Consider the following 25586-nt stretch of genomic DNA (forward strand, 5'->3'; position numbering starts at 1 on the left):
ATTTTTATTCACCTGATTATTTCTTCATTTTATGTTTAATAAAATTACAGGTTCTAAGTTCTGTTTGTTTGAAGCAAGTGTCTTGCAGTGCTGTTTTTGTAATAAAAGGAAAGCAAATTGCATTTGTCGTCTCCTCTTTTTGCCTGATCAGAAAAATAGTTCGATTCGTGACTAAAAAAAACATAATGTGATCCGAACCTTGAGATCTGTGATCCGTTACACCACTATTGAAAATGCTTAATTTCAGTTATACATGTCAGGTCCAATGTTTTTTTGGACCAAAAATAAAAATGTTTTAAGTTTCTCTGAAGAATTCATAAAGACTAAATGATCTCTTTAATGACCTTCTCTAATGCTAATTGATGTTCACAAAGCTTTTTGAGACGTTTAAATGCATAAACGCCCTGTTGACTTCACTCTCTGCTGTTTGGAGGCCGTTGGGTTCCTGCTGTTGTTAGTTCTCAGAGCACATCCCGTAAATCTGACATCTTTAGTGGCCCAGGTCACATCACCCTTCATGACATCTCTATGAATATTAACTGTCGTTTCTGAAAGGTTCACAACCCCGCATCTCACCAACAGTAAGAGCCCCACGAAGAGCATCACATGACTGCGGCGAATGTTGTGTTGCTGTTTGTGTGTGGAATTTATTATGTGCGTTCGTGAGTTCATTTAATGCGTTTGCTGATGCGACCATCATTTTTTCTGTCTGTTCTCCTTCTAGCAGAGTAATGCTTATGTCAATGCTAGTCATAAAGCGCTGCAGACAGTGAGTTATGGATTTGGCTCGCTCTCTCTTTCTCTTTGTTGCTCACGCGGTTTCTTTCATCTCAGTTCTTTCTTTGCTGTATCAGGATGTGATTTATAGCTTATTTTCTTATCAGTCCTTGTAGACCTAGAGAAATATTTGGGCAGCAATTTACAGCTGTATGCTATTGTTTAACCCCCTCATACCTGAGTTATTGTCCAAATATCAAAAATATGTATAAGTGCATTTTTTATGTTCTTAAGACTTCCATAAATGAAGCCAAATTAAAATACTAAAAAGTCAATATTTTTTATTTATTTATTTTTTCATTTCACCCAGGCCAAAACAGTTGCACTGCACAAACAATATAACAATGTGAAACGGAAAATAAATTAATACAGATTGTTAGACACATCATTAGAACTCATCATTCTTTATAACACACATACTTATATTTAACATTTAAATGATAAAATTTTATTATTATTATTTATTGTTATTACATTAATTAATTCATTAAATATGGATTTTTAATTGGACGATAAAAGGCCAATATAAAGGCTAGCAGGCCTTAAATTTGGTAAAATGTTACGAAAGCAAAAAAAAAAAAGATTTGATGTGATGTCAATTGTAATGCACTCAGGGTCTGAAAGGATAAAAGAACATTGTATAATTGTGTATATTATATATTACGTTTTCTATGTGTTTTATATATGTTTATATGTATATTTTGGTTTATTTTATATTATATATTATGTTTTACATTGTTTATTATGTTTTAATGTTTTTATTACTTTTAAAAACATATGCATTTAAATTTCTGTGTAACAGAGATCTAACACTTCTCAGTATTTTACATGAGTACAGGTCTTAAATTCAAATTTAAAATTCAAAAAATATATTTTAATTATTTTTAAATATTGCCCAAGTGACATTGAGAAGATTCTTTTCAACATTTTCAAACAATTTTTTTAAAGCTAATTTCCAATAATGCATTTTTTGTTGTCTTTGCCATGATGACAGTAAATAATATTTTACTAGATATTTGGAAAATATTAACATTCAGCTTAAAATGTGATTTAACTAGGTATTTAGTTTAACTAGAACAATTTGGTTAGTTATATACTCATTGGACGACTGTGAGGCAATAAAAAAAAATCTTAAGAGTCGCTAATAATACTTTTTTTAATGCTTTTTTACAGCCCAACTAAAATAATAAGACTTTCTCAAGAAGAAAAAATATTATCAGAAATGCTATGAAAATGTTCTTACTTTATTAAACATCTTGGAGAATATTTGAAACTGAATAAAAATTTTAATAGAGAACTAATAATTGTGCTTTCAACTGTATACACTATAAGCTGTTTTCTTCTGTTGTGATGTTTGAATGCTTAAATAATGTTTGGACATGGAAATAACTTTCTTAAAACATCTATGAACACTTTTCCAACTCTTCCAACATTTTTAAAAAGCCATTTGAAAGGTCCCAAACTCCATCGACAATGTTGTCTTTATTCAATATTTATGTACACTTGAAGTCAGACATATTAGCCCTCCTGTAAATGTATTTTTTTATTCTTTTTTTTAAATTTTCTATTCTATTTCTATTCTATTTTAAAATATTTCCCAAATGATGTTTAACAGAGCTAGGAAATTTTCACAGTATGTCTGATAATATTTTTTCTTCCGGAGGAAGTCTTAATTTGTTTTATTTCAGCTAGAATAAAAGCAGTTTTTAATTTTTAAAAAAATATTTTAAGGTCAATATTATTAGCCCCTTAAAGCCATATATTTTTTTGATAGTGATAACTTGCCTAATTACCTTAACCTGCCTAGTTAACCTAATTAACCTAGTTAAGCCTTTAAATGTCACTTTAAGCTGTATAGAAGTGTCTTATAAAATATCTAGTCAAATATTATTTACTGTCATCATGGCAAAGATAAAATAAATCCGTTATTAGAAATGAGTTATTAAAGCTATTATGTTTAGAAATGTGCTGAAAAAATCTTCTCTCCATTAAACAAATAATGGGGGAAAAAATAAACAAGGGACTAATTTTCAGCTGGGCTAATAATTCTGACTTCAACTGTATATACATATGTCTATTTGGTGCAGATTGGCTTCAGCAGTTTTAAGAAAACTGTCTTTAACTCTGTCTTCAGGGTCGAGGTGTGGACACATATCGTAGTCTTCCTCGTGATGCAGGGCAGTGGTCCAATCAGAAAGAGTTTCAGCGTGAAAAGGCCCGTTCTTCACTCAGTGCCAATCATCCCATGGTGGACCGCTGGCTGGAGAGGCAGGAGCAGGTCAGAATAACCCACATCTCATATGATCTAATTAGATGTAGACAAAAATGTTGGTACCTTTTAATTTTGTCCAGGCCAGTTTCATTAGTTTTCCTTATTTAATGTTCCTGTTGAACCACAATTCGCAAGTAATATCTGATTTTCATTTTCATTTATTTTTTTTCTGTTAATTATTCATTAATTTAATCATTGCTTTTTTCACTTTCAAGTTATTTTAGTGACCTCTTTTACTGCTTCAATGCAGGGCTACCCAATTTTTTTTCCACATCTGTATTGATCAATTTAAGCTTTGGTGCACAGAAAATAATCTAATAGTCATTTTTATGATAAATTTAGTTTTTTTAATAAAAACGAAAAGTTAACTTTTTTTTTAGCACTCCAAAACAATGCTTTTTTTTTTATCATGCATCAACACACAATTAGTACATTATCTAAATAAATCTTTTTAATAGCATGCTTATTTAAAAAAAATGTATATATTCAATGAAATAATAATAAATAAATGTTTTTTTTTTAGGTGAAATTGTGCATTTATATATTGAATAATATTTATTAAGCACTTGCTATAGGATTACAGTTTAGGTTGTTGCCTGTAATAATTTATTATATACTTTTTATTACTACAGTAAATGCATGGAACATTTGGCTCATATTGGCTTAGAATTGATAATACAATAACAAAGGTTTTTAATACAACAACTACTACTACTACTACTAGTAATAATAAAATTAATAAAATAATGCAAAAGTTATTTAATAATAAATAAATAAATTTATTAATTAATTAATTGGGGATCAACAAAGTAGCTAAATAAAACTGATTAACAGCACTTATTTTTAAATAATTAAAATAAATTATAATCAAATAAATAATAATTAATAAATGCATTTGCTTACACTAGTTTTGTGAGCGAAATTGTAATTTATATAGTAAATAATATTTATTAAGCACTCTATATATATATATATATATATATATATATATATATATATATATATATATATATATATATATATATATATATATATACATATACATACACACACACACACACACACACACACACACACTATAGGATTACAGTTTAGGTTTAGTTGCATGTAATATTTGCCTCATATTAATAATAAATAAATAAATAAATAAATTCCATTGGGATCAACAAAGTAACTAAATAAAACTAATAGCATATTTATTTTTAACAATTTTATTCTAATAATTAATGCATTTGCTTACGTTATTTTGAGTTTTTTTTAGGTAAAATTGTGCAATAAATACTGAATAATATTTATTAAGCACTTGCTGCAGGATTACAGTTTAGTATAGGTTTAGTTGCCTGTAATTATGTATAATTTACTCTTATTACTACAATAAATACATGTAAAATTTGACTTATATTGGCTCTGTGTTACCAAATAGTTTAGCAATATTTAACTGTAAAATAAAAATCAAAGATCTTAGAAGAATATAATAGTATAAAAAGTGAAAAATAGACTGGCACAAGCGGTGCCTGTCGTTCCAAAATGCTGACACGGTCTGGGCACAGCTCTTGAAACGTGTGCTGCAGATGTTTTTATATATTTGTTTAAAATCGCAGCCTTTGCGAATTTATAATTGCACTCAGCCATATCACAATTTCATTTATATATCAATTCATCATACAAGCCCTCTTTTAAAGGCTCATGTTTCTAAGAAATCTATATTTCAAAACTTTCATAGAGAGAGCCAGGCTGTAAGAAAGAAATGAATCATTGAACTTTCGTAAATCTTGGACATCAGACAGATGAATACATCAACAAGATAACGTCAGTGGTGCCTATTGGGAAACCAGTTGGTTGGCTCTCGGACAGTCATACTTAGATAATCACAAATAAATCCTATTATTGCTAAACACCACAAAAACAACACTAAAATGTGTGAAAGTTCATCCAATTCAGCAGATTCTGGCTTTGTGGTGCCTGCTGCTCTCCTTGTCTTTCAGAACAAAATCATGTCCACATCTGTAAAAGTTTATTTTGCACATTTGAGTGTAGATTGTGTTGCAACGTAATACACACTTTGTCAAGAGACTGTTATTAAAGGATGAGGCCGTTGAAAAGCGTATTCGTTATTGGACTTGACAGCCAAAACCACAGTCTGTGTCGTTGCAGATGAAAGAGCTGTTGTTCGCTTTATCTGCAAAGGGACCTCATCTTAACGGCATAGCGCACTCATTCTTAAGACAAGACAATGCATCTTCTATTTATAGAACTTGGTAACATTTACATTTAGATAACCAGAGATTATTAGACTGTTTCACAGAATTAAAAATCTGTCAGTTTAAAAGAGTTTTTTGGCGAACAAGCAGGTGATCTTTATGTATTTGTGTTGTGTTTATTGGAATTAAAGAATTGAGGAAGCACTGAAATCAATTAGATTGAGTTTGGAGAGAGTAGAGACATACGTGTGGTGTATCAGAGAGAAGATTGTGGAGGAGGGATGTGTGTGTGCGTGCGTGTAATTAATCATAAAGGTAAAACAGCGCTTATAAATCACTCTCAGCTTTACACTGCTAATGAGATGAGACTAAATATAGATCTCACTGGTTTTCATCCCAACTCTTCTCTTTCCTAACTCTGTTTCTCTCCAGTAGGTGCTGCTGTAGGGCAGTTGGATCTCACTGATCAGCTTTTGTACTTCTGTTGCTCCTTGTACTTGCATTCATGGTCATTTTATGTTAGGCTACTGAGTGTTTTGTGTACTGGTGCATGGATGGATGGATGTACAAGCAAATGAATAGTCAGAAAGATGGATAAGTGGATTATTGGATAAATAGACAGACAGACAGACAGACATACAGATGGACGGACGGACGGACGGACGGACAGATAGATAGATAGATAGATAGATAGATAGATAGATAGATAAATAGATAGATAGATAGATAGATAGATAGATAGATAGATAGATAGATAGATAGATAGATAGATAGATAGATAGATAGATAGATAGATAGATAGATTGATTTACGTAAGCGGGTGGATGAATTAATTGATGGGTGGATGGATGAATGACTGGATGCAAGAATAGATGGATTAATGGGTGGATAAATGGATGGATGCATCAATAGATGGATAGATTTAATGAATGGGTGGATATATAAATGTATGGATATAAGAATGAATGGGTGGATAGAGGGATAGATTTGATGATGTAAGAATTGATTGATTGGATGGATGGTGGACGGATGTATGGAAGAGTAGATGGATAGACAAAATGAATGAACGAATGAACGAACGAACTAATGAATGAATGGATGGATGGATGGATGGATGGATGGATGGATGAATGAATGGATGAATGAATGAATGGATGGATGAATGAATGGATGGATGGATTTAAGAATAGTTGATAGATGGGGTAGATGAGTGGGTGGGTAAATAAGATAATAGATTGACGAGCAGATATAGTAGATAAAGGTGGATGGGTAATAGATGGATGGGTAGAAAATCAGTACCTGGATTGGCAGAAAGATAGATGGGTGGATGAATTGTTGATGCATAGAAGTAAAGATCGATGGATTAGATGTGGATGAATGAATGAATAAATGAAAGAATAGCTGAATGGATGGGTAAATTGATGGATGGATGAAAAAATGAATAGATTGGATAGATTGCAAAGGTGAATGAAGGAATGAATAAATGGATGGATGGGTGGATGGATGCATGCAAGAATAGATAGATAGATATATGGGTGGTTTGATGGATAGATGGAAAAATAGATGGATAGATTGCATAGGTGGATGAAGGGATAAATGGATAGATGGATGGATGAATGGATGAATGAATGCATGCAAGAATAGATAGATAGATGGGTGGATAAATGGATGGATGCAAGAATAGATGGATAGACTGCATAAGTGGGTGGATTGATGAATGGATAGGTGAGTGGATGGATGAATGTATGGATATAAGAAAAAATGGATGGAGGGATGAACGGATGGATGCAAACATAGATGAATAGATTGGATAGATGTATGAATTGATGTAAGAATAGGATGGATGGATGAATGAATGAATGAATGAATTGAAGAAGAGATGTATAGATTGGATAGGTTGGTGATTGGATGTATTGCATAGGTTGGTTGATGAATGGATGGGTGGATGGATGAATATATATATGTAAGAATAGATGGATAGATTGATGAATGAATGAATGGATTGATGCAGAAATAGATAGATAGATTGGTGAATGAATAGATGGATGATGGCATAGATAGATACATTTTATCTGTTTTCTTGTCATGCATAGCAACACCTCAGCATTTTTCAGGTTGCTGAAATAAGAGCAGGTGTACAGCTCGAACATAAACTAATACTTGACTGAATTGGGACGAGCCCTGGAAATATGATTTCATCCCATCGGGCTTTCTCTGAATGAGTGTATTAATGCGCAGTACAGCTTTAGTAAGGAAAACAATGTACAGAGCGGCTGTTCCGCCTTTGGTTTCTTATGCTATTAGTCATTTGATGTTTAGGAGAAACTGAGCAGAATACTCAGAAAGACAATGGCTGTTTGCAGTGTGTGTTTGCGAGGGGAAAGCCTTGGATGGGATCCGAGCGGGACAATGGTTTGGCAGTCTCCTCTGATGATTTCAGGCATGTCTGCTGTTGTCAGAAGGCCAGCGGTGCTGATTTGATACAGTCGTGCCGTCAAACACACACACTCTTTTGTCATATCAGACAGCTGTTATATAAGACGGGATGGTTGAGGTTGCCGTTGAGGGTGTATTGTGTATCACAGCTATTTTCTCTACTTCCTTCTATTATGTTTTTTTTTCTCTCTGTATTACATATTTGAAAAGCCCTTGGTCACAGAGGAAAAGAGTGATTGACCAACTGCCCTAGATAGAGAGCAGCTCATGGGCCACTGGGGTAATGGTGAAACAACATGGGACAAAATAAACAGAACATTCAGAGAAAAAGAGAGTGGGAAATTCTGTCTTCAGCCTTTTCTGTTTCCTTTTCTGATTTCTCATATCTTTTCTTCATTCTTTTTCATTTTGTTCTCCTTTCTATGTCTCCTTTTTTGAAAATCTTTGTTCGTTTTGACTTTTTTAGATTGCCTTTTTAGTTTTTAGATTATTTGGATTTTCAGTTGAATGGATGAATGGAAGGTCAAACAGGAATATGGATATATTATAGGTAGGGCTGCACGAGTCTGGCTAAAATGAGAATCTCAATTGTTTTGTTGCTTAAAATCAAAATCACGATTTTCTTACAATTCTGTAGATGTAAAATAAAAATGTAATAATAAAACTAGTAGGCTTTTATTATTGTTATTTACTAAACATATCGTGAAAAGAACACTAATAATATTAGGCCTATGTTCAGGTCTACTGTTGGTTAAAATGCTCAATTTTGTATAGACTTGGAATGGTGGACTTTACACTCCTCTTCTGACCTTAAAAATAGAATTATAGAAAAGTGTGTAGGGTCCTATCGAGATTGTGATATTGTAGATAGAAGTAGATTGATAGATGGATGTGTAGATAAACTGCTAGATGGATTGAGTTTTGTTTTTGTTTTCTTTTTTGTTTTTGATATCCTTTTAATTTGTTTTTTTATTTGCTTTAAAATATAATATAATAAAAAACTTTTTGTTTTCATTTTGTTTTCTTGTTTCTTTTTTGTGTTGTTTTTTGCTTTCTTTTTGGTTTTGTGTTTCTGTATTTGGTTCCCTTTCTTTCTGTATTTTATTTGTGTATAAAATACAATATAATTAAAAGCCTTTTGCTATTTGTTTCTGGTTTTTCTTGTTTTTTCTTTTTATTTCTTTTTTGTTTTCTTTTTTGTCTTGTGTTTTTTTTGCTTTTGGTTTCTTGTTATCCTTTTACTTGGTTTTGCTTTTTTTTGTTTCTTCTTATTCTTTTAATTTAGATTTTTATTTGCTTTATAAAATGTAATATAATTAAAAGCCTTTTACTTTTTGTTTTTCACTTTTTTCTTGTTCTTGTTTCCTTTTTTCTTTTTTGTTATGTTTTCCTGTCTTTTGTTGTTTTTGCCTTCTTTTTTTGTTTCTTGTTATTTTTGTACTCTTGTTTCTTATTTTCTTGATTATTTTGTTTTCTTTTTCTTTTTTTTTGTTTGTTTTTGTTTTGTATCGTTGTTTGCTTTCTTTTTGGTTTCTTGTTATCCTTTACTTCTGTTTTTTATTTGCTTGATAAAATAAAACATAATTATAAGCCTTTTACTTTTTGTTTTAATTATCATCTTGTTTCTTTTTTGTTTTGTTTTCTTGTCTTGTGTTGTTTTTTTTAATTTCTTTTCAGTTTCTTGTTGTTCTTTTATTCTTGTTTTTTAATTTTCTTAATTATTTTTTCTTTTCTTTTTCTTGTTTCTGTGTCCTTTTATTTTTTGTTTCTTTTTTGTCTTGTGTTGTTTTTCGCTTTCTTTTCATTTTCTTGTTATCCCTTTACTTTTGTTTTTTTTAGTTACTTAATTGTTTTTTGTTATCTTTTTTGTGTTTTTGGGTCTTTTTTAGAGGTGTTAACCTAATGGTTCAATTCCAGTTATCATGCATTTTATTCGGTTCAATTCGATATCTCGGTGCGTCTCGGTTCATTGATGATGCTTTCCATAAACAATTTGATATTTTACTTAGGAACACAATAATTAATGAATTAAAATTTAGAATTTATAGACATATTTATATATTATTTGTAATACAATTTTGTCGTTTAACACAAGCAGTCAGAAATATAAATCTTTAATTTTACCTGCTCAAAGAAAACTCTTTTTGAATGTATCAAACAAAACTCAAGTACATGCTCAGAAGAACATGAGCATTCAAAGCAAATAAACAAACGTAAATATTGTCCGTTAGCTTTTTGAACGTTGTTGATCATGCACTCAACAGCAGCTCTGGCCCTGTTCAGCAAACAGTGACACGGACACTGATGTTAAATGGCCATGGTGATCAGCTGATCCATTAAAGATGGCGATGCGGTGGAGAAAAGTCATTCTGCAGACACGCTTGATCCACAAATAACATTGTAACAGCCAAGAGAGGAGATAAAACGTTACCTCATGAACACACCAGCAGGTCAAACAAACTCACAAGCAGTCAATTGAGCAGTTATCTGCTTTTTAAGTAGTTGGAGCATTTTAATTACTCACGGTCTCCTCCCTCGCCATAACAAGCTACCGCCATATAATGCAAATGTGATAAATGACGTCAGTACATAATAACCGATTATGATTATTATTAAACCGATACAGTATTGTTTGCGTCTGCATTGCGGTATATTGAAGAAACTATTAATTTTGACAACCCTGGTCTTTTTATTTTTTACTTTTGTTTTCTTTTTTGTCTTGTGTTTTTTGCTTTCTTTTTGGTTTCTTGTTATAGTTTTACTTCTGTTTTTTCATTTGCTTAATTAGTTTTAGTTTTCTATTTCTTCTTATTTTTTCTTTTCTTTTCTTACCTTGGTGTGTTGTTTTTTTCCAGTTATTTATTTATCTTTCTTATCATTGCATTTTATTTTGTGTTTTCTTTTCATTAATTTTCCTTTAATTATTTTTCCATTCATTTTATTAACATGTTCTAATTTGTTTTCCTTTTTATTCCTTCTTGTTCTTTTTTGTTTTTACCTTTTTTTCCCCTTTTGCTTTCTTTTTTTCTTTCTTTCTTTTGGTTCACAGCCTCTGCTGCCTTGAGCTGAATAATGCATGTATCCACATCAGCCCCTGAGTTATGTTTGGACATGGAGTTGTGCATCTGTGTGTGTGTGTTTGTGTGTTGTTTTCCATCTTTAATTACAGTTTGAATGACTGTATAAGGTCCAAAATAATAGGTTCGGATGAAAACTACCTTCAAAGCGGTTTACACTAACACACAAGTAGTGTCTCCGCAGCAAAACATGGACCTGTGGCTTACTACAACTTTAATGAGAGCTTGTGTATGCATGTGTGTGGGTGTTACTGGGATGATAAAGTGACATGAGCTAGTGAACATGAGCTCTTGTGTTCCTCTCACCTGAGCCGCGGTGTATCAGGTGAAACATCTCAGAGGATGAATTCCTTCAAACTGTTTAGAAAAAGAAGAACTGCTTATCTGTCTGCTGAAGTCTTCACCCAGCTCATGCTTTACATTTGTGTTTCATTTCTAATTTATTGACATTGCGCTGTGGTTGTTATTCATGCAAATGGGTTTCTGGAAGGGTCTTGTTGAGTGCGATCGATGCATTGTGGGTTTAGCGGTTTTCTTCTTGTTGCAGGATGAGGAGGAGAATGGAAGGATAGAACCGGTGGGACGTGCGGACACATGCTTGGAGCACATGGGAGTGAGATCATTGGAGTAAGTAACACGAACACTGTAAAAAATGCCACACAATTCCTTCATGTTGTCCCAACACCAATAGATTAAGTTAACTTTTTATCCAAATTTAAGTAGATTGAACATAAAACAATTAAGTTGTCTCCAAAAAAACAGATGAAATCAAAGCTAACAATATGATTTTGTTTGCTCACATTACTAGTTTTGTGGAACAATGAACAATGAACAATTCATCTGTGCATGTCATTAGGAACACCGTTAAATTCTCAATTACGTCTGTCTGAGGTGGGTGTGGTTAACATACTTGACCACACCCCTCCAACTGTCAGTTTTGACAACAGAAATGGTGAGGATGAGGTGTCTGTTAGGTTGTAATAACTTTCCCCAAACCCTTTTCCTGAGTCCTTACCTGAGATTCAAATGCCAACTATATTACATCCAATCAGCTTGCAGTACAAAAAACAAGCCATGCCCACTTTTTTCTCATATATCACAATATCCCTTTTCTTTAAGAACTGCGTCACAATATGAAAAAAAAAACAGTCACAGCTTCTGCTTCATGCACAGTTCAAGAAAGATTTTATATAAGTATAGTTTGAACAAGGGGTAAAAGTAATTTTTTTGAGTTGGTTTTGGTGACTTATGAGGACTATCCATTGGCGTAATGCATTTTATACTATAAAAAGCATATTATATGGCCTTACCCTACCCCTTCCTCTAAAGCCAACCCTATAAAACATTTTGAATGTAAAAAGAGCCCTGTTAGATATGATTTTTTAGTTGTTGAGCAAATAGGGAATGTCCTTGTGAACCACCTCAATGTTGTAATATCTAGGTCATACTCATGTTAGTATACAAATTTGTGTCCTCATAAACCACCAAAGCCAGTACACACACACACACAGACACACACACACAAATGGACTGACAGCGTCGATCTGATCTCTTATTGTATGTGAATCTCTCCTTCATGCCGTCAGTTTGATTTGCAGGTAATTGAATATTTTTTACAATAAACCGTTTTATTGTAAAAGATTGCATCAGATTGAAATGTTGATGATTAATGTCTCATAAACTGTCATCTATATGATTGGTTGAATCTTTCACTGTTGTCTGAAAGATGTGATGATGTGAGTGCCAAAAGAGTCTTTGTGTGAATGTTCACACTCTTTGCTTACGCTATTTTAAGGTGTCCTTGTTACAGTGTAATTGTGTATTTAGCTCCTGAGTAATATTGTTTTAAGCGATTAATATATTAATATTAATTAAAATGAATATATTTAAGTACATGTAGTTACTGTATGGTTACTGTTAGAATTTGAGTTAGGTTTAAATTTAGTTGCATGTAACTTATAGTATTTACTATATTAAATTTATGACACGTGTAACAAGGACCCTTTAAAATAAATTCTTTTTTTTCTAGAATGTAAGTCTCGTTTATATAATCTGAAATGCACCTTGTGTTGATGTTAATTAAGGAGTACTTGCACGTAACACTGCTAATTTAATATATTTACCTTTTTGTTTTTGACTTGACTTTTGTAATAAATAGTTTATCATTTATGCTACTTTCATTTTTGTTTGGATTTTACGTATTTTCCATCTTTGTTTTTCTGTTCCAAAAAGTACATCCGGTGTAAATTTGAAGCAATTGTTTTTTAAGCAAAAGAATCTAGAAATACATGTTTAGAAAGTTTTTATAAATTTAGTTTTATTTAGAGCCAATATTTACAATATTTCTGTATAAAAAATACTAAATGTGACTAATAAAAAATACAGCAGTGCTGCACAGAAGTGATATTAAATGACAATTAAGACACTGGAGTTTATCATTTTATCATGCGACTTAATGTCCCTAAAATACAGTAGCTTCTAAGGCATTTGTTTTCAATACACAGTTGAAGTCAGAATTATTAGCTCCCCTGTTTATTTTTTCCCCAATTTCTGTTTAAAGAAGAGAAAATTTTTTATCAACACATTTCTAATCATTATAGTTTTAAAAACTCATTTCTAATAACTAATTTATTTTATTTTTGCCATGATGACAGTAAATAATATTTGACTAGATATTTTTCAAGACACTTCTATACAGCTTAAAGTGACATTTAAAGGCGTAACTAGGTTAATTAGGTTAACTAGGCAGGTTAGGGTAATTAGGCAAGTTATTGTATAATGATGGTTTGTTCTGTAGATTATCGGAAATAAATATAGCTTAAAGGCGCTAATCATTTTGACCGTAATGTTTAAAAAAATAAACAAATAAAAACTGCTACATTCTAGCTGAAATAAAACAAAAAAGACTTTCTCCAGAAGAAAAAATGTTATCAGACATACTGTGAAAATTTCCATGCTCCGTTAAACATCATATGGGAAATATAAAGAAAAAATTAAATGGGGGGCTAATTATTCTGACTTTAACTGTAGATAGACACGTAAGCAGTGTCCATATAGATGCATTAAATGTAGTTATATGACATTCAAACGAATGCATTTTTAATCTTTGCATGTTCAGACTCTGCCCCCTGTGCATTCAGACTCCGCCCTATGAATCTTTACATAGAAACGCATGCTTATTGTCTCTCTCTCTAATGGTTTTCTCTATGTTTTTCTTATGTTTCTCTAGTGATATTGTGAAATTGGTGGAAGTGTCCAATGACGGGGGTCCACTCGGCATCCATGTTGTCCCCTTCAGTGGTCGAGACCGCAGGTACACTGAAAAAAAAATGGTGTTGTAAATATAAAATGATTAAAGTATGTTTTACACAAAAATAATATTGCGGTCTTTCTGCTACTTAATTTAGCACGTTACTTGCATATTTTTGTATTTTTTAAACTTATAGAAATTTCTGAGTGAAAGTAAAAATTTTATTATTGTTATTGTTATATTTGTTTTGTTATTTATTTATTTATTTATTTATTTATATTTTTATCACCGAACTCTAAGGAATCCAAAAGGTTTTGGTTTTTAAAAAATTAATTGTAAACGTTACTCAGAGCTTAATAAAGAATCAGACTAAATGCTATTCACATTTGAGGGTTTATAAATAAATATTTTGGCTTTAAAAAAATAATTAAGTAAATATAAACCTTGCGCAAAGCTTAAAAAACATCTGATAAAAATATGAGTGTTTAACAACTTTAAACATATACAAATATATATATATATATATATATATAGATATATATATATATATATATATATATATATATATATATATATATATATATATATATATATATATATATATATATACACATATACATATATATATATATATATATATATATATATATATATCTATATATATATATATATATATATATATTTGTATATGTTTTGTATATGCAACATAAGCTTTTGATTAGTTCTAATAAAAGTTTTTCATCTTCACCACCTGATTCTCCACACACATGTTCTGAGTGATCATTGTTTGATTCAGGGTAACTGAATGTTTATGCAGCTCAAAAGCCTCACTGAATCCTCATCAGAGAGTCTGTAAGAGTCTGTCCAGGAGAGATAGATAGAGCATCTAAACAGCATATGTATGCGAGCGGTCACCAGGCAAAGTAATCTTGCTAAAAGCAGCTTTATATCTGTGTGTTCTGCATCTCTGCGGGCGGCGGGCTGAAAGCGAGTTATGAAGAACGTTATTTATCTTGAGGAATTACCTTTCGTTCACAAGTGCTTTATGATGCTGCATTAGTTTCAAAATTGTTTGATTCCATATCAATCATATTAATGTTTCATTTTAAATGGATGTTGCTTATGACTGAATAAATAAGAAATCTTTGATTCGAGGGATGGATATAGCTTGTGTGTTTGTGTGTGTGCATGTTTATGCGGTTTATGAGGACACACTTTTGTATAATGATCAATGAAAAATCCTACTCCAGTAAAAGTACTATAACTTGCCTAAAAATGTAGCGCAAGTAGAGTAAAAGTATCTGTTGTAAATATTACTCAAAGTATGAGTGAAAAGTAGACCTTTTAAAAGTAGTGTGTATTACGATGTGCAAGATTCATATGTTTAAATGCAATTTGTGCATGTGTGTGTGAAAACTTAACATTCTGTAGTACATTCAGTGAATAAATGCCATTTGGTGATTTCAGTCCTCATACAGTAAACATCCTTCATCTTTATCGTCATCTAAACAGGCTCTCTGTAATGATTTTGCGTCTTTTTGCACACTTTAAATGCTTTTACACTACATGTTTGGTGCATTTATAAAGCGCTTGTGTTTTGAGGTTGTTCTGTATGATGCGATTTTGTCTATATGTGATTTGATTGGATGGGAATCCCCGGACTGATTATTCTACTTAGCCAATCAAATATAAAAAAAAATAAGTGACTGCAAGTAAAAATAGTAGAGTAATAGCACCAATACAGCACCAAAAAGTGCTAGTGTGAATTTAAAGTAAAACTACTTGTACTTAGTAAAGTACAATTCTTGAGATAAACTAATCAATTGCAGGAATTTTAATATTTGTAATTTTGTTACATTTACGCGACTGATAACAACACGGTTAGGATCTAGGTACTAAAATGTTGAGGTGGTTTATGAGGACATTATTTTTGTCGTAATTCAAAACTGTTTAAAAGCATATTTAACAGTTTTTTTTTTGCATTAAGATTAGTTACAGATTTTCTGCAAGGGTTGGGTTTAAGGGTAGTGATATACAGTTAAAGTCGGATTTATTAGCCCCCTTGTAAATTTTTTCACAATTTCTGTTTAATGGAAAAAAAAATTTCAATACATTTTAAAACATAAGTTTTAATAACTAATCAGACCCCCCTAGTTTTTCACAGTTTATTTTGTATTTTTAAAAAAGTGATTTAAAACAACTAATTTTGTTGTAGTAATTCCCAGAACTTTGCGAACATTTTTTTTTCAAAAAAAAAAAAAAAAAAAAAAAAAATATATATATATATATATATATATACATAAAAATGTTTTTATCCACAATCTTACTTTCTCACAGATTTCACTTCCCGGAGCATCTGACATCGTGTACCTCACTCAGGCTTCCCCTACCATAACACACCTAAAAAGTCCTAATATATTTGATTTTTTTCAAGACACTTTTATACAGCTTAAAGTGACATTTAAAGGCTTAATGGCTTTTTAAAGACATTTAAAGGCTCTGTTGAAAAATGTTTGGGAAATATTTTAAAAAGAAATAGCTAATAATCGTGTCGTCAACTGTATAACAAGAGTGTTTTACAGTGTAGAATACCCAATTATGCCTATGTAAAGTCCTTATAAATCACCAAAGCTAACCTGTGTGTTTCAGGACGTTGGGTCTGCTGGTGAAGCGATTGGAGCGTGGTGGAAAGGCTGATGTCCAGGGTTTGTTTCAGGAGAATGACTGCATCATTCGGATCAACAACGGAGATCTGCGCAACGTTCGCTTTGAGCAGTAAGGCTTGACCTCTGACCTCTGACACGAGTACTGAGTGGTTGATTATCCATTTAACTCCTTTCTCTTGCTCCTTTATTGATGCCATTACACTTCTGTTCAGGCTTGAGGAGATTATTGATTAATCCTCTGACTGTGGTTGTTTAAAATAATTGCAGTTGTTTCAGGTGACAGCAGTAATTGTGCGTTATGAATTTCAGTCATGTTTTGAAATTAATATATGGGAGCTTTAAGCTTTGGGGAAATGCCATTTTGTGGATGCTATCTGGTGTGGAGGAGAAAAGTGGGGGGATCTTAAGATTTGATTTTTGTTTTGTGTTTAGTTTATTCATTCATTCATTTTCTTTTCGGCTTATTCCCTTTTTTAATTCGGGGTCGCCACAGAGGAGGCCAACTTATCCAGCACGTTTTCACGCTGCAACCCATCTCTGGGGGAGACCCATACACTCATTCACACACACACACACTCATACACTACGGACAATTTAGCCTACCCAATTCACCACATGTCTTTGGACTGTGGGGGAAACCGGAGCATCCGGCGGAAACCCACGCGAATGCAAGGAGAACATGCCTTCTTGCTCTGAGGCGACAGTACTACCTACTGCGCCACTGCGTCGCCCTTTATGTTTAGTTTAGTGTTTTGATTTGTGTTTAATTTACTTCTGTTTTTAGTTTAGTGTTTTGTTTTGGTGTTTAGTTTAGTGTTTTGGTGTTTAGTGTTTTGTGTTCAGTTTAGTTTTGTTTAGTGTTTTGTTATGTGTTTAATGTTTTGTTTAGATTAGTTTACTTCTGTTTTTAGTTTAGTGTTTTGTTTTGGTGTTTAGTTTAGTGTTTTGGTGTTTAGTGTTTTGTGTTCAGTTTAGTTTTGTTTAGTGTTTTGTTATGTGTTTAATGTTTTGTTTAGATTAGTTTACTTCTGTTTTTAGTTTAGTGTTTTGTTTTGGTGTTTAGTTTAGTGTTTTGGTGTTTAGTGTTTTGTGTTCAGTTTAGTTTTGTTTAGTGTTTTGTTATGTGTTTAATGTTTTGTTTAGATTAGTTTACTTCTGTTTTTAGTTTAGTGTTTTGTTTTGGTGTTTAGTTTAGTGTTTTGGTGTTTAGTGTTTTGTGTTCAGTTTAGTTTTGTTTAGTGTTTTGTTATGTGTTTAATGTTTTGTTTAGATTAGTTTACTTCTGTTTTTAGTTTAGTGTTTTGTTGTTATGTTTGTTTAATTTAGCTTTGTTTTGTGTTTGGTTTAGTTTTGTTTTTAGTTTAGTTTTGTGTAGTTTAGTGTTTTGTGTTTAGTTTTGTTTTGTGTTTAGTTTTGTTTAATTTAGTATTATGTGTTTAGTTGAGTGTTTTGTTTTATATTTAGTTTAGTTGTGTTTGGTTTTGATTTAGTGTTTTGTTTTTTTAGTTAAGTTTTGTGTTTTGTTTTGTTTATTTCGTTTTGTTTGCTTTTGCTTAGTTGTTTAGTTTACTGTTTTGTTTTGTGTTTAGTTTTGTTTGGTGTTTAGTTGAGTGTTTTGTGTTTAGTTTTTAGTTTAGTGTTTTGTTTTTTATTTAGTTTAGTTTTGTGTTTGGTTTAGATTGGTGTTTAGTTTAGTGTTTTGTCAATAGTTTTTAGTTTAGTGTTTTGTGTTTAGTTTTTAGTTTAGTGTTTTGTGTGTAGTTTTTAGTTTAGTGTTTTGTGTTTAGTTTTTAGTTTAGTGTTTTGTGTTTAGCTTTTAGTTTAGTGTTTTGTGATTAGTTTTTAGTTTAGTGTTTTGTTTTGTTTTGTGTTTAGTTTAGTTTTGTGTTTGGTTTAGTTTAGTGTTTAGTTTATTGTTTTGTGTTTAGTTTTTAGTTTAGTGTTTTGAGTTTAGTTTTGAGTTTATTTTTGTTTTTAGTGTTTTGTTGTAGTGTTTTTTGTTTTGTTTTTAGTTTAGTTTTGTGTTTAGTTTAGTTTTGTTTGGTTTTGCTTAGTTGTTTAGTTAAGTGTTTTTTTGTGTTTGGTTTAGTGTTTAGTTTAGTGTTTTTTGTTTTGTTTTTAGTTTAGTTTTGTGTTTAGTTTAGTTTAGTTTGGTTTTGCTTAGTTGCTTAGTTTTGTGTTTTTTGTGTTTGATTTAGTTTAGTGTTTAGTTTAGTGTTTTTTGTTTTGTTTTTAGTTTAGTTTTGTGTTTAGTTTAGTTTGGTTTTGCTTAGTTGCTTAGTTTTGTTTTTTTGTGTTTGATTTAGTTTAGTGTTTAGTTTAGTGTTTTTTGTTTTGTTTTTAGTTTAGTTTTGTGTTTAGTTTAGTTTGGTTTTGCTTAGTTGTTTAGTTTAGTGTTTTTTGTGTTTGGTTTAGTTTAGTGTTTAGTTTAGTGTTTTTTGTTTTGTTTTTAGTTTAGTTTTGTGTTTAGTTTAGTTTTGTTTGGTTTTGCTTAGTTGTTTAGTTTAGTGTTTTTTGTGTTTGGTTTAGTTTAGTGTTTAGTTTAGTGTTTTGTGTTTAGTTTTTAGTTAATTGTTTTGTGTTTAGCTTTTGGTTTAGTTTTGTTTTTAGTGTTGTGTTGTAGTGTTTTTTGTTTTGTGTTTAGATTTGTTTTGTGTTATGTTTGGCTTTAAGTGTTTTGTTTTGTGTTATGTTTAGTTTAATTTAGTGTTTTGTGTTTAGTTGAGTGTTTTGTTTTATGTTTAGTTTAGTTTAGTGTTGTCTTTGCTTTTGTTTTGTGTTTAGTTTAGGGTTTAGTGTAGTTAAGTTTTGTGTCTGTTTAGTTTAGTTTTAGTGTTTGGTTTTGTTTTGTGTTTAGTGTAGGGGTTAGTGTTGTTTAGTTTTGTGTTTGTTTTGTTTAGTTTAGTTTTGTGTTTGGTTTTGTTTTGTGTCCAGGGTTTAGTATAGTTTAGTTTTGTGTTTGTTTCGTTTAGTTTAGTTTTGTGTTTGGTTTTGGGTTTAGTTTAGGGTTTAATGTAGTTAGTGTAATTTACTTGTTCATACGTCCATCTGTTTATCCGTTCTTTTGTCCAAATATCCATCTATTAATCCCTTCATCCATCTATTTCATATGTCTCTCCTTTTTTCTAGCATTAAGCAAGCCTCTTTTATTTTCTGTTTAGTTTTACACACAAATGCACAAACACCAAACTAATTCAGGAAAAAAATACTAATGCATAAACGTCCATTTTGTGTTTCGTTTTCTTTTTTGGTATGTTTTCAGAGCTCAGAACATGTTTCGTCAAGCAATGCGTTCTCCCGTCATCCTGTTCCATGTGGTGCCAACCTCCATGAGGTCCCAGTATGAGCAGATATCCCATAATGAGCACAACCCCAGAGCGAACATGGACCTCTCGGGACGTTTCAGCCCAGACTCCCTCACCAATGATCTGGACAGCGCTGCTCACCGATTGGCTCAACACAGACCACAGCCACCCAATAACCATCTGGATACTGGCTCTCCCGTCCATCATCTTGTTGGCTCATCGGGCAAACCTCCGACAGGCCATACTTCATCACCCCAAAGAGGCCTAAGCCCCGCCCCCACAACAGGCTTTACTAAGAAGGTTGGGCGGAGACTCGGAATCCAGCTTAAGAAAGGTATCAGTAAAAATTTCATGATGCTTTCAGAAAATCAATATGATTTTCACCCCCCTCACAGTTGTCTTAAAGGGTAATATGAGCTATATGCACTAAAACCATCTTTTGTACCAGGCTGTAAACATGTTTTTATCAGTTGTAAAATTGGCCAATTTAGCATGCAGTCAGTGAACATTTGTATTTCCTGTAGCCAGCCCCCCAAAGGCGAGTTGATGAATTGCAGTTTCAGTTTCTTCCGTATTGGCTTCACAAGGTTACTGCTTGGCTAAAACATGTAAAACAGGATCATGAAAGAACCATTCAAAAGCAGCTCATGTAAACACCTTAATCATATTATTGTCTTATTTAGATTATTGCAAAAAATTTGTTTACCGATGTCCATGTAAACATAGTCAATGTAAATTTTTTTTTCAATTATATGTATCATAAATAATATTGCAGTTTTAATATTGTAAGTGTTAATATCATACTGCAAGTTTCTAAACTTGATACTTCATTATGTATGTTGTTTTCACAGTGATTGTAATGGAATATGGTTAATGTCCTGTTTATGATTAAGGCTGTGCTAATGAATCCAGCTGTCTGCTCCTGAGCATATTTCCCATCATGCGGAGTCTGCTGTACTGACTCAACTGGGAGAATGTAGATCTGTTTTCTGCCAACAGCTCCTTCCTGTGTGTGTGTGTGTGTGAGTCTCTCTCCTTGCTGTAATGGTGTGGGATGTGAAATGATTGACAGCAGTTGGCACAGGTCTTGGCACCTGTGTATGGACAGGTGGCGCAGCGGGAGCGCGAGGTGGCGCCGAGGTTACAGAACAGCGGTGCTGGGAGTGTTGCTAGGCAGCACCGCGTGTCACTGTGATGCCTTTCCATATGGCTGTCTGATTCTTTCAGTGTTTTGTTGAGACACACACACACACACACACACACACACACACTGTTCTTTTCGTGTAATGTTACTGAACTCTACCTATGGGTCCACTTTCTCTTTCTGTCTCACTCATCGATGTTGTTATCTCAGCCTTTTTTACACAGTGTCATATTTTTAAAGGTTTAAGGTCCAGTCTGGTAGGTCTGTAGGTCACGATCTTACTTGGACTTTAAGACCCCCTATTAGTCCAGATGGCTTCTGTTCCAGTCTTGTCGTGTCCATCAACAGGCTGTAGTCTGATATTTTCTCAAACCCTCGAGCTTCTGTTTTCATTCACATGCAGGCAGGGAGAGATCTGAAAATGTGTGGGATGAAATGTAGCGAGTTGATTGTTTCACTGATTTAAGATTTGGTACATTATTTAAAAAGTGTATATAGGACTTTAATCATACAAGGTCCCTTGTGTGCTGTTGGGGATGTTTTCATCCACTCTGGGGTGATTTTGAGTCTTAATTTGGCCACAGCTTTCTCTGTTTCTGCAAATATTATGATTTTTAGTGACAAACCTTACTTTAACACCTATTTTGTGTAACTAATCAAACTCAAAAATGCTTTGTCAGCAAATTTACAACCCTTTTGTTATGTTAGGGGCTGTTTTTGCCCCATTGACTTCTGTTGTAATGACATTTCCTCTGTGTTTGTGGTTTTCCCTGTTGCGAAGAGGTAAAATTAGCAATTTTTACTGTTGATCAACAGTTGCAGTGCAATAAAAAGCTTATTCTTTGGCTTTCATATGGAGTATAGTGTGTGTGTGTGAGAGTGTAATACTGCGTTCACACCAGATGAGGATGAAGCGTGAGTGATTTACATGTTATATATAGGCATCCTGCAGCGTGAATGATGTGTTTCTCACGAATGGAGTGGCGCGAGTTAAATGTTCTGCGCATTTGATGGTGAAAAATCTTTAGCTGACATTCGTGCCGTGTTAACCAATCAGGAGCTTGTTCTTGTAGGGGAGTGATTATGGTGTAGAGCCTGCTGTTGTTGTCCTGAGGAGAAATCCTCTTGCCCTCACCTGATAACAGTTTATCAAACTGGGCTCGGCTCTGTCTAAAGCACCGCTGAAAGCCTCCATCTTCCAGGTATATTTTCTGGAGGAGTTGATGAACTCAGAGCTGGGTGCACCTCTGAAAGGATCTAGTGCAGTCAGACACGGCACTGAACGAATATACGTTGTTTTTCAGCCTTCCTAAAGCACATAAAGCACAGATACTATTTTAATAAAGTCCATGTTAGCCAATTAGCAATGAAGCTAGAGTCACCAAGCAGACAGAACCCCTGCCCATGACGCGAATCTGCATCTATTGTGAAGTGAATTTGGCACATGACTGAATTGAATTTGATGCGTGAAAGAAGTGAGTGAACTCAAAATGTTCACGTGTCTATTTACGTGCGAATATCATGATTTATTCGCATGTTCCACGTCTGATGCGGATGAAGCATCAAGCGTGAGTGATTTACTTGTTAAGCCAATGCAAAGACACGAATAGACATCCTGCTGGGCAATTCAAGCGAATTAGGCGGCACGAATGGCGTGGCACGAGTTAAAAAATGTTAACTTTAGCGGACATTCATGCTGCGTTAACCAATCATGAGCTTTCTCTTGTAGGGGAGTGATTATGACGTAGTGCCTGTTGTTGGTGTCCTGAGAGGAAATCCTCTTGCCAACACCGGACAGCAGCTCATTCAACTGGGCTCAACTTAGTCTGAAGCTCTGCCCATGACATGAATCCAGGTTTATTGTGAATTGAATTTGAGGCGCCAATGAAGCAAATTTGACGCACAAAAGAACTAAGTAAACTCAGAATGTTCATGCATCTATGTATCCATAAATAGAGCAATTTATTCGCACATACCACGTCTGTTGTGAACAGCATTGAGACATTTGCTCACTTTTCTTGATATGTCTGAGAAAAGCAACTCTCAGAACACAGTAAACATAGCCAGTGTATTTATGCACACACACTATAATCTGCTGTTTTACTCCATAGAACTCTATCGTTTTTGCACAGGCTTATCTAAAGGGTTAATGCTGCCAACTGATGATCAACAGTAAACACTATACATTTGACCCCCTTCCAACAAGGAAAACCACCAACAATCATGATTGCATGATTACATGGTGCCATGGCTTTGCAATCAAAAAATGTCATTATAATGGAAGTCAATGGGGCAGAAACCGCCCCTGATATAACGAAAGGGCAGTACATTTCAACAGTACACAAGGGTTAAACTAATTGTTACATTTGTTGTTGCAAATTTAACACCACAAAACAGGGAACAATAAAAATCACTAGGCACATTCACAAATTGAAATGACTAAAATAGATAAAAATAAAAGTTTCTCAGGTTGAAATGAGTAGGTGCATGTGGCTTTGTTTTTATATGCCTCTTAACAGTGTGTTCTCTGTGTTTGACAGGACCTGAAGGTCTCGGGTTTAGCATCACATCCCGAGACGTTCCTCTTGGAGGGTCTGCACCTATTTATGTCAAGAACATTCTGCCAAGAGGAGCTGCCATACAAGACGGCAGACTGAAAGCTGGAGATAGATTGCTAGAGGTGATAACGGAAAAAAAAAACATGTAGCTATAATAATAGTGCTAAATGTGCTTTTATGAATGAATAAACACAACACAGAGAATATATTAACATATAAAATAGATCTGCAAGATTTTGCATAAATTGAGAATCACGATTATTTGGTCTAATATGAAGATCATGATTCTCCAAGCACTTTGAATAAGCAACTTTAGTAATTTACTGGAAGTATTTTTGGTCAGACTTGATTTTAAGGTGCAGCTCTTACTATTAACCATTAACTATGACTTTTTGCCTCAAACTCCCAACTTGCTGCTTCTTATTGGGTATTGTAGTTGGGTTTTGGTATTATTAGGCATGCAAAATATGTGCTCTATAAGTACTAATAAACAGCCAATATCTTAATAATAAGCATGTAACGAGCCACTAGACTAGGTAAAAGTTAGAATTGGTATTTTAACTAAAGTGTTACCTTTTATATAATTTGAATTAATATTATTTAAAATCTCAATAGTAACTCACTCATAAAGAATCAGCATTTTTAATAATTTCTTGAAGATATTAAATAACAAATACATATTTGATGGTTGTTTGTTGTGATCTATTGATGTAACAGTGTTTGTTTGTAGCATTTGATTGACACCATAGGCAACCGTATTAAATCCTATCGATAAACTGTTTTCCTAGTTACATATAACATATTGTACTGGTTGAAAAGAGGTGTTACTGTACATGGTGACTGATCTCTCGAAGCCAAATGCAGATATGATTTTATAGCTGAGATTGTGAAAGGTTTAATAAACACATGTAAATCACAATTATTTAGAATTCAAGATCTTTGAATGAATAATTGTTGTACTTTAGGATAAATTCTAGTTAATTTGAGAATCTCCATGAGTATTGTTTATTTAATGAATTTTGTGGTTGCTGCAGGTAAATGGGGTGGATCTGAATGGGCAGGGCCAGGAGGAGGTGGTCTCTCTGCTAAGGGCGACGCCCATGGGTGGGACTGTCACTCTGGTGGTGCTGAGACAGGAAGAGACCTTTATTCCCAGAGAGATGGTGAGGATCATCTGTGTGTTTGCGTTTGAGTGACAGTCATAAAGAGTGTCGAGTTGTGAAATCCTCTTGCTAATGTCTTCATGAAACTCTTCAACGCTATCACTCAGTCTCTGACATTTAGTTCAGGTTCTCTAGACTTATTCCTTTTTTTTTTTTTTTTCTACTTGCAGCACACTTAAGTCATGGTTACTGGAGTATTCAATTTTTTTATGACTTTATTGTTTTTTTAAACATTCAGTCACATTGACAGAAAAAATAACAATAAAGGGTACAATATACAAACAATACAAAGAAAGGCAAAATAATAATAGATAAATTTAATTTGTAAATAATAAAAAATAATTAATTAAATAAAAAAATAAGGAAGTTTTACCATTTTTACACAGATTATTTTTGCATTTCAATAAAAAAAAAACTGTAAAGAGGACTTTTATTTTGCCATGCTGGATTTGAGTTGACCTTTTAACCACTTTAGTTTTAAATTTTTTTTATACATTTTGTGATCAGCTTTTAATTTGTACATTTTATTGGTTATTAATTTGTAAAACTGTTTAATTGGATAAATTCCGGTAGATTGGGCCATTTTACATTGTCATATTTTTTACTGAATTCACTCTAGGGCTGGGCAATTAAAATCAATATCGGTTATTATTGACCGAACACCATTGTCTATACTGATAATAAAAAGTTTGGTATGAAGTTTTGCTTGTGTTTTGAAAAAGTTTTGAAGTGGCTAT

At 32.8% G+C, this 25586-nt stretch overlaps 1 protein-coding gene across 2 annotated transcripts in view; it reads left to right on the forward strand.

Annotated features, from left to right (window-relative positions):
• pard3ab (par-3 family cell polarity regulator alpha, b) overlaps positions 1-25586 on the forward strand; it is a gene marked incomplete at its 3' end in the record, with an annotated part of 183199 nt that overhangs the window by 52199 nt on the left and 105414 nt on the right. For both annotated transcript variants that reach the window (NM_001423693.1, NM_205735.2), the window contains 7 exon segments: positions 2912-3055; positions 11311-11390; positions 13993-14076; positions 16663-16788; positions 19942-20318; positions 23669-23808; positions 24721-24849. In NM_001423693.1, coding sequence (NP_001410622.1) covers positions 2912-3055; positions 11311-11390; positions 13993-14076; positions 16663-16788; positions 19942-20318; positions 23669-23808; positions 24721-24849 — 1080 coding nt within the window.

This window comes from Danio rerio, chromosome 2 (genome assembly GCF_049306965.1).
Source record: "Danio rerio strain Tuebingen ecotype United States chromosome 2, GRCz12tu, whole genome shotgun sequence".
Lineage (NCBI taxonomy): Eukaryota > Metazoa > Chordata > Actinopteri > Cypriniformes > Danionidae > Danio > Danio rerio.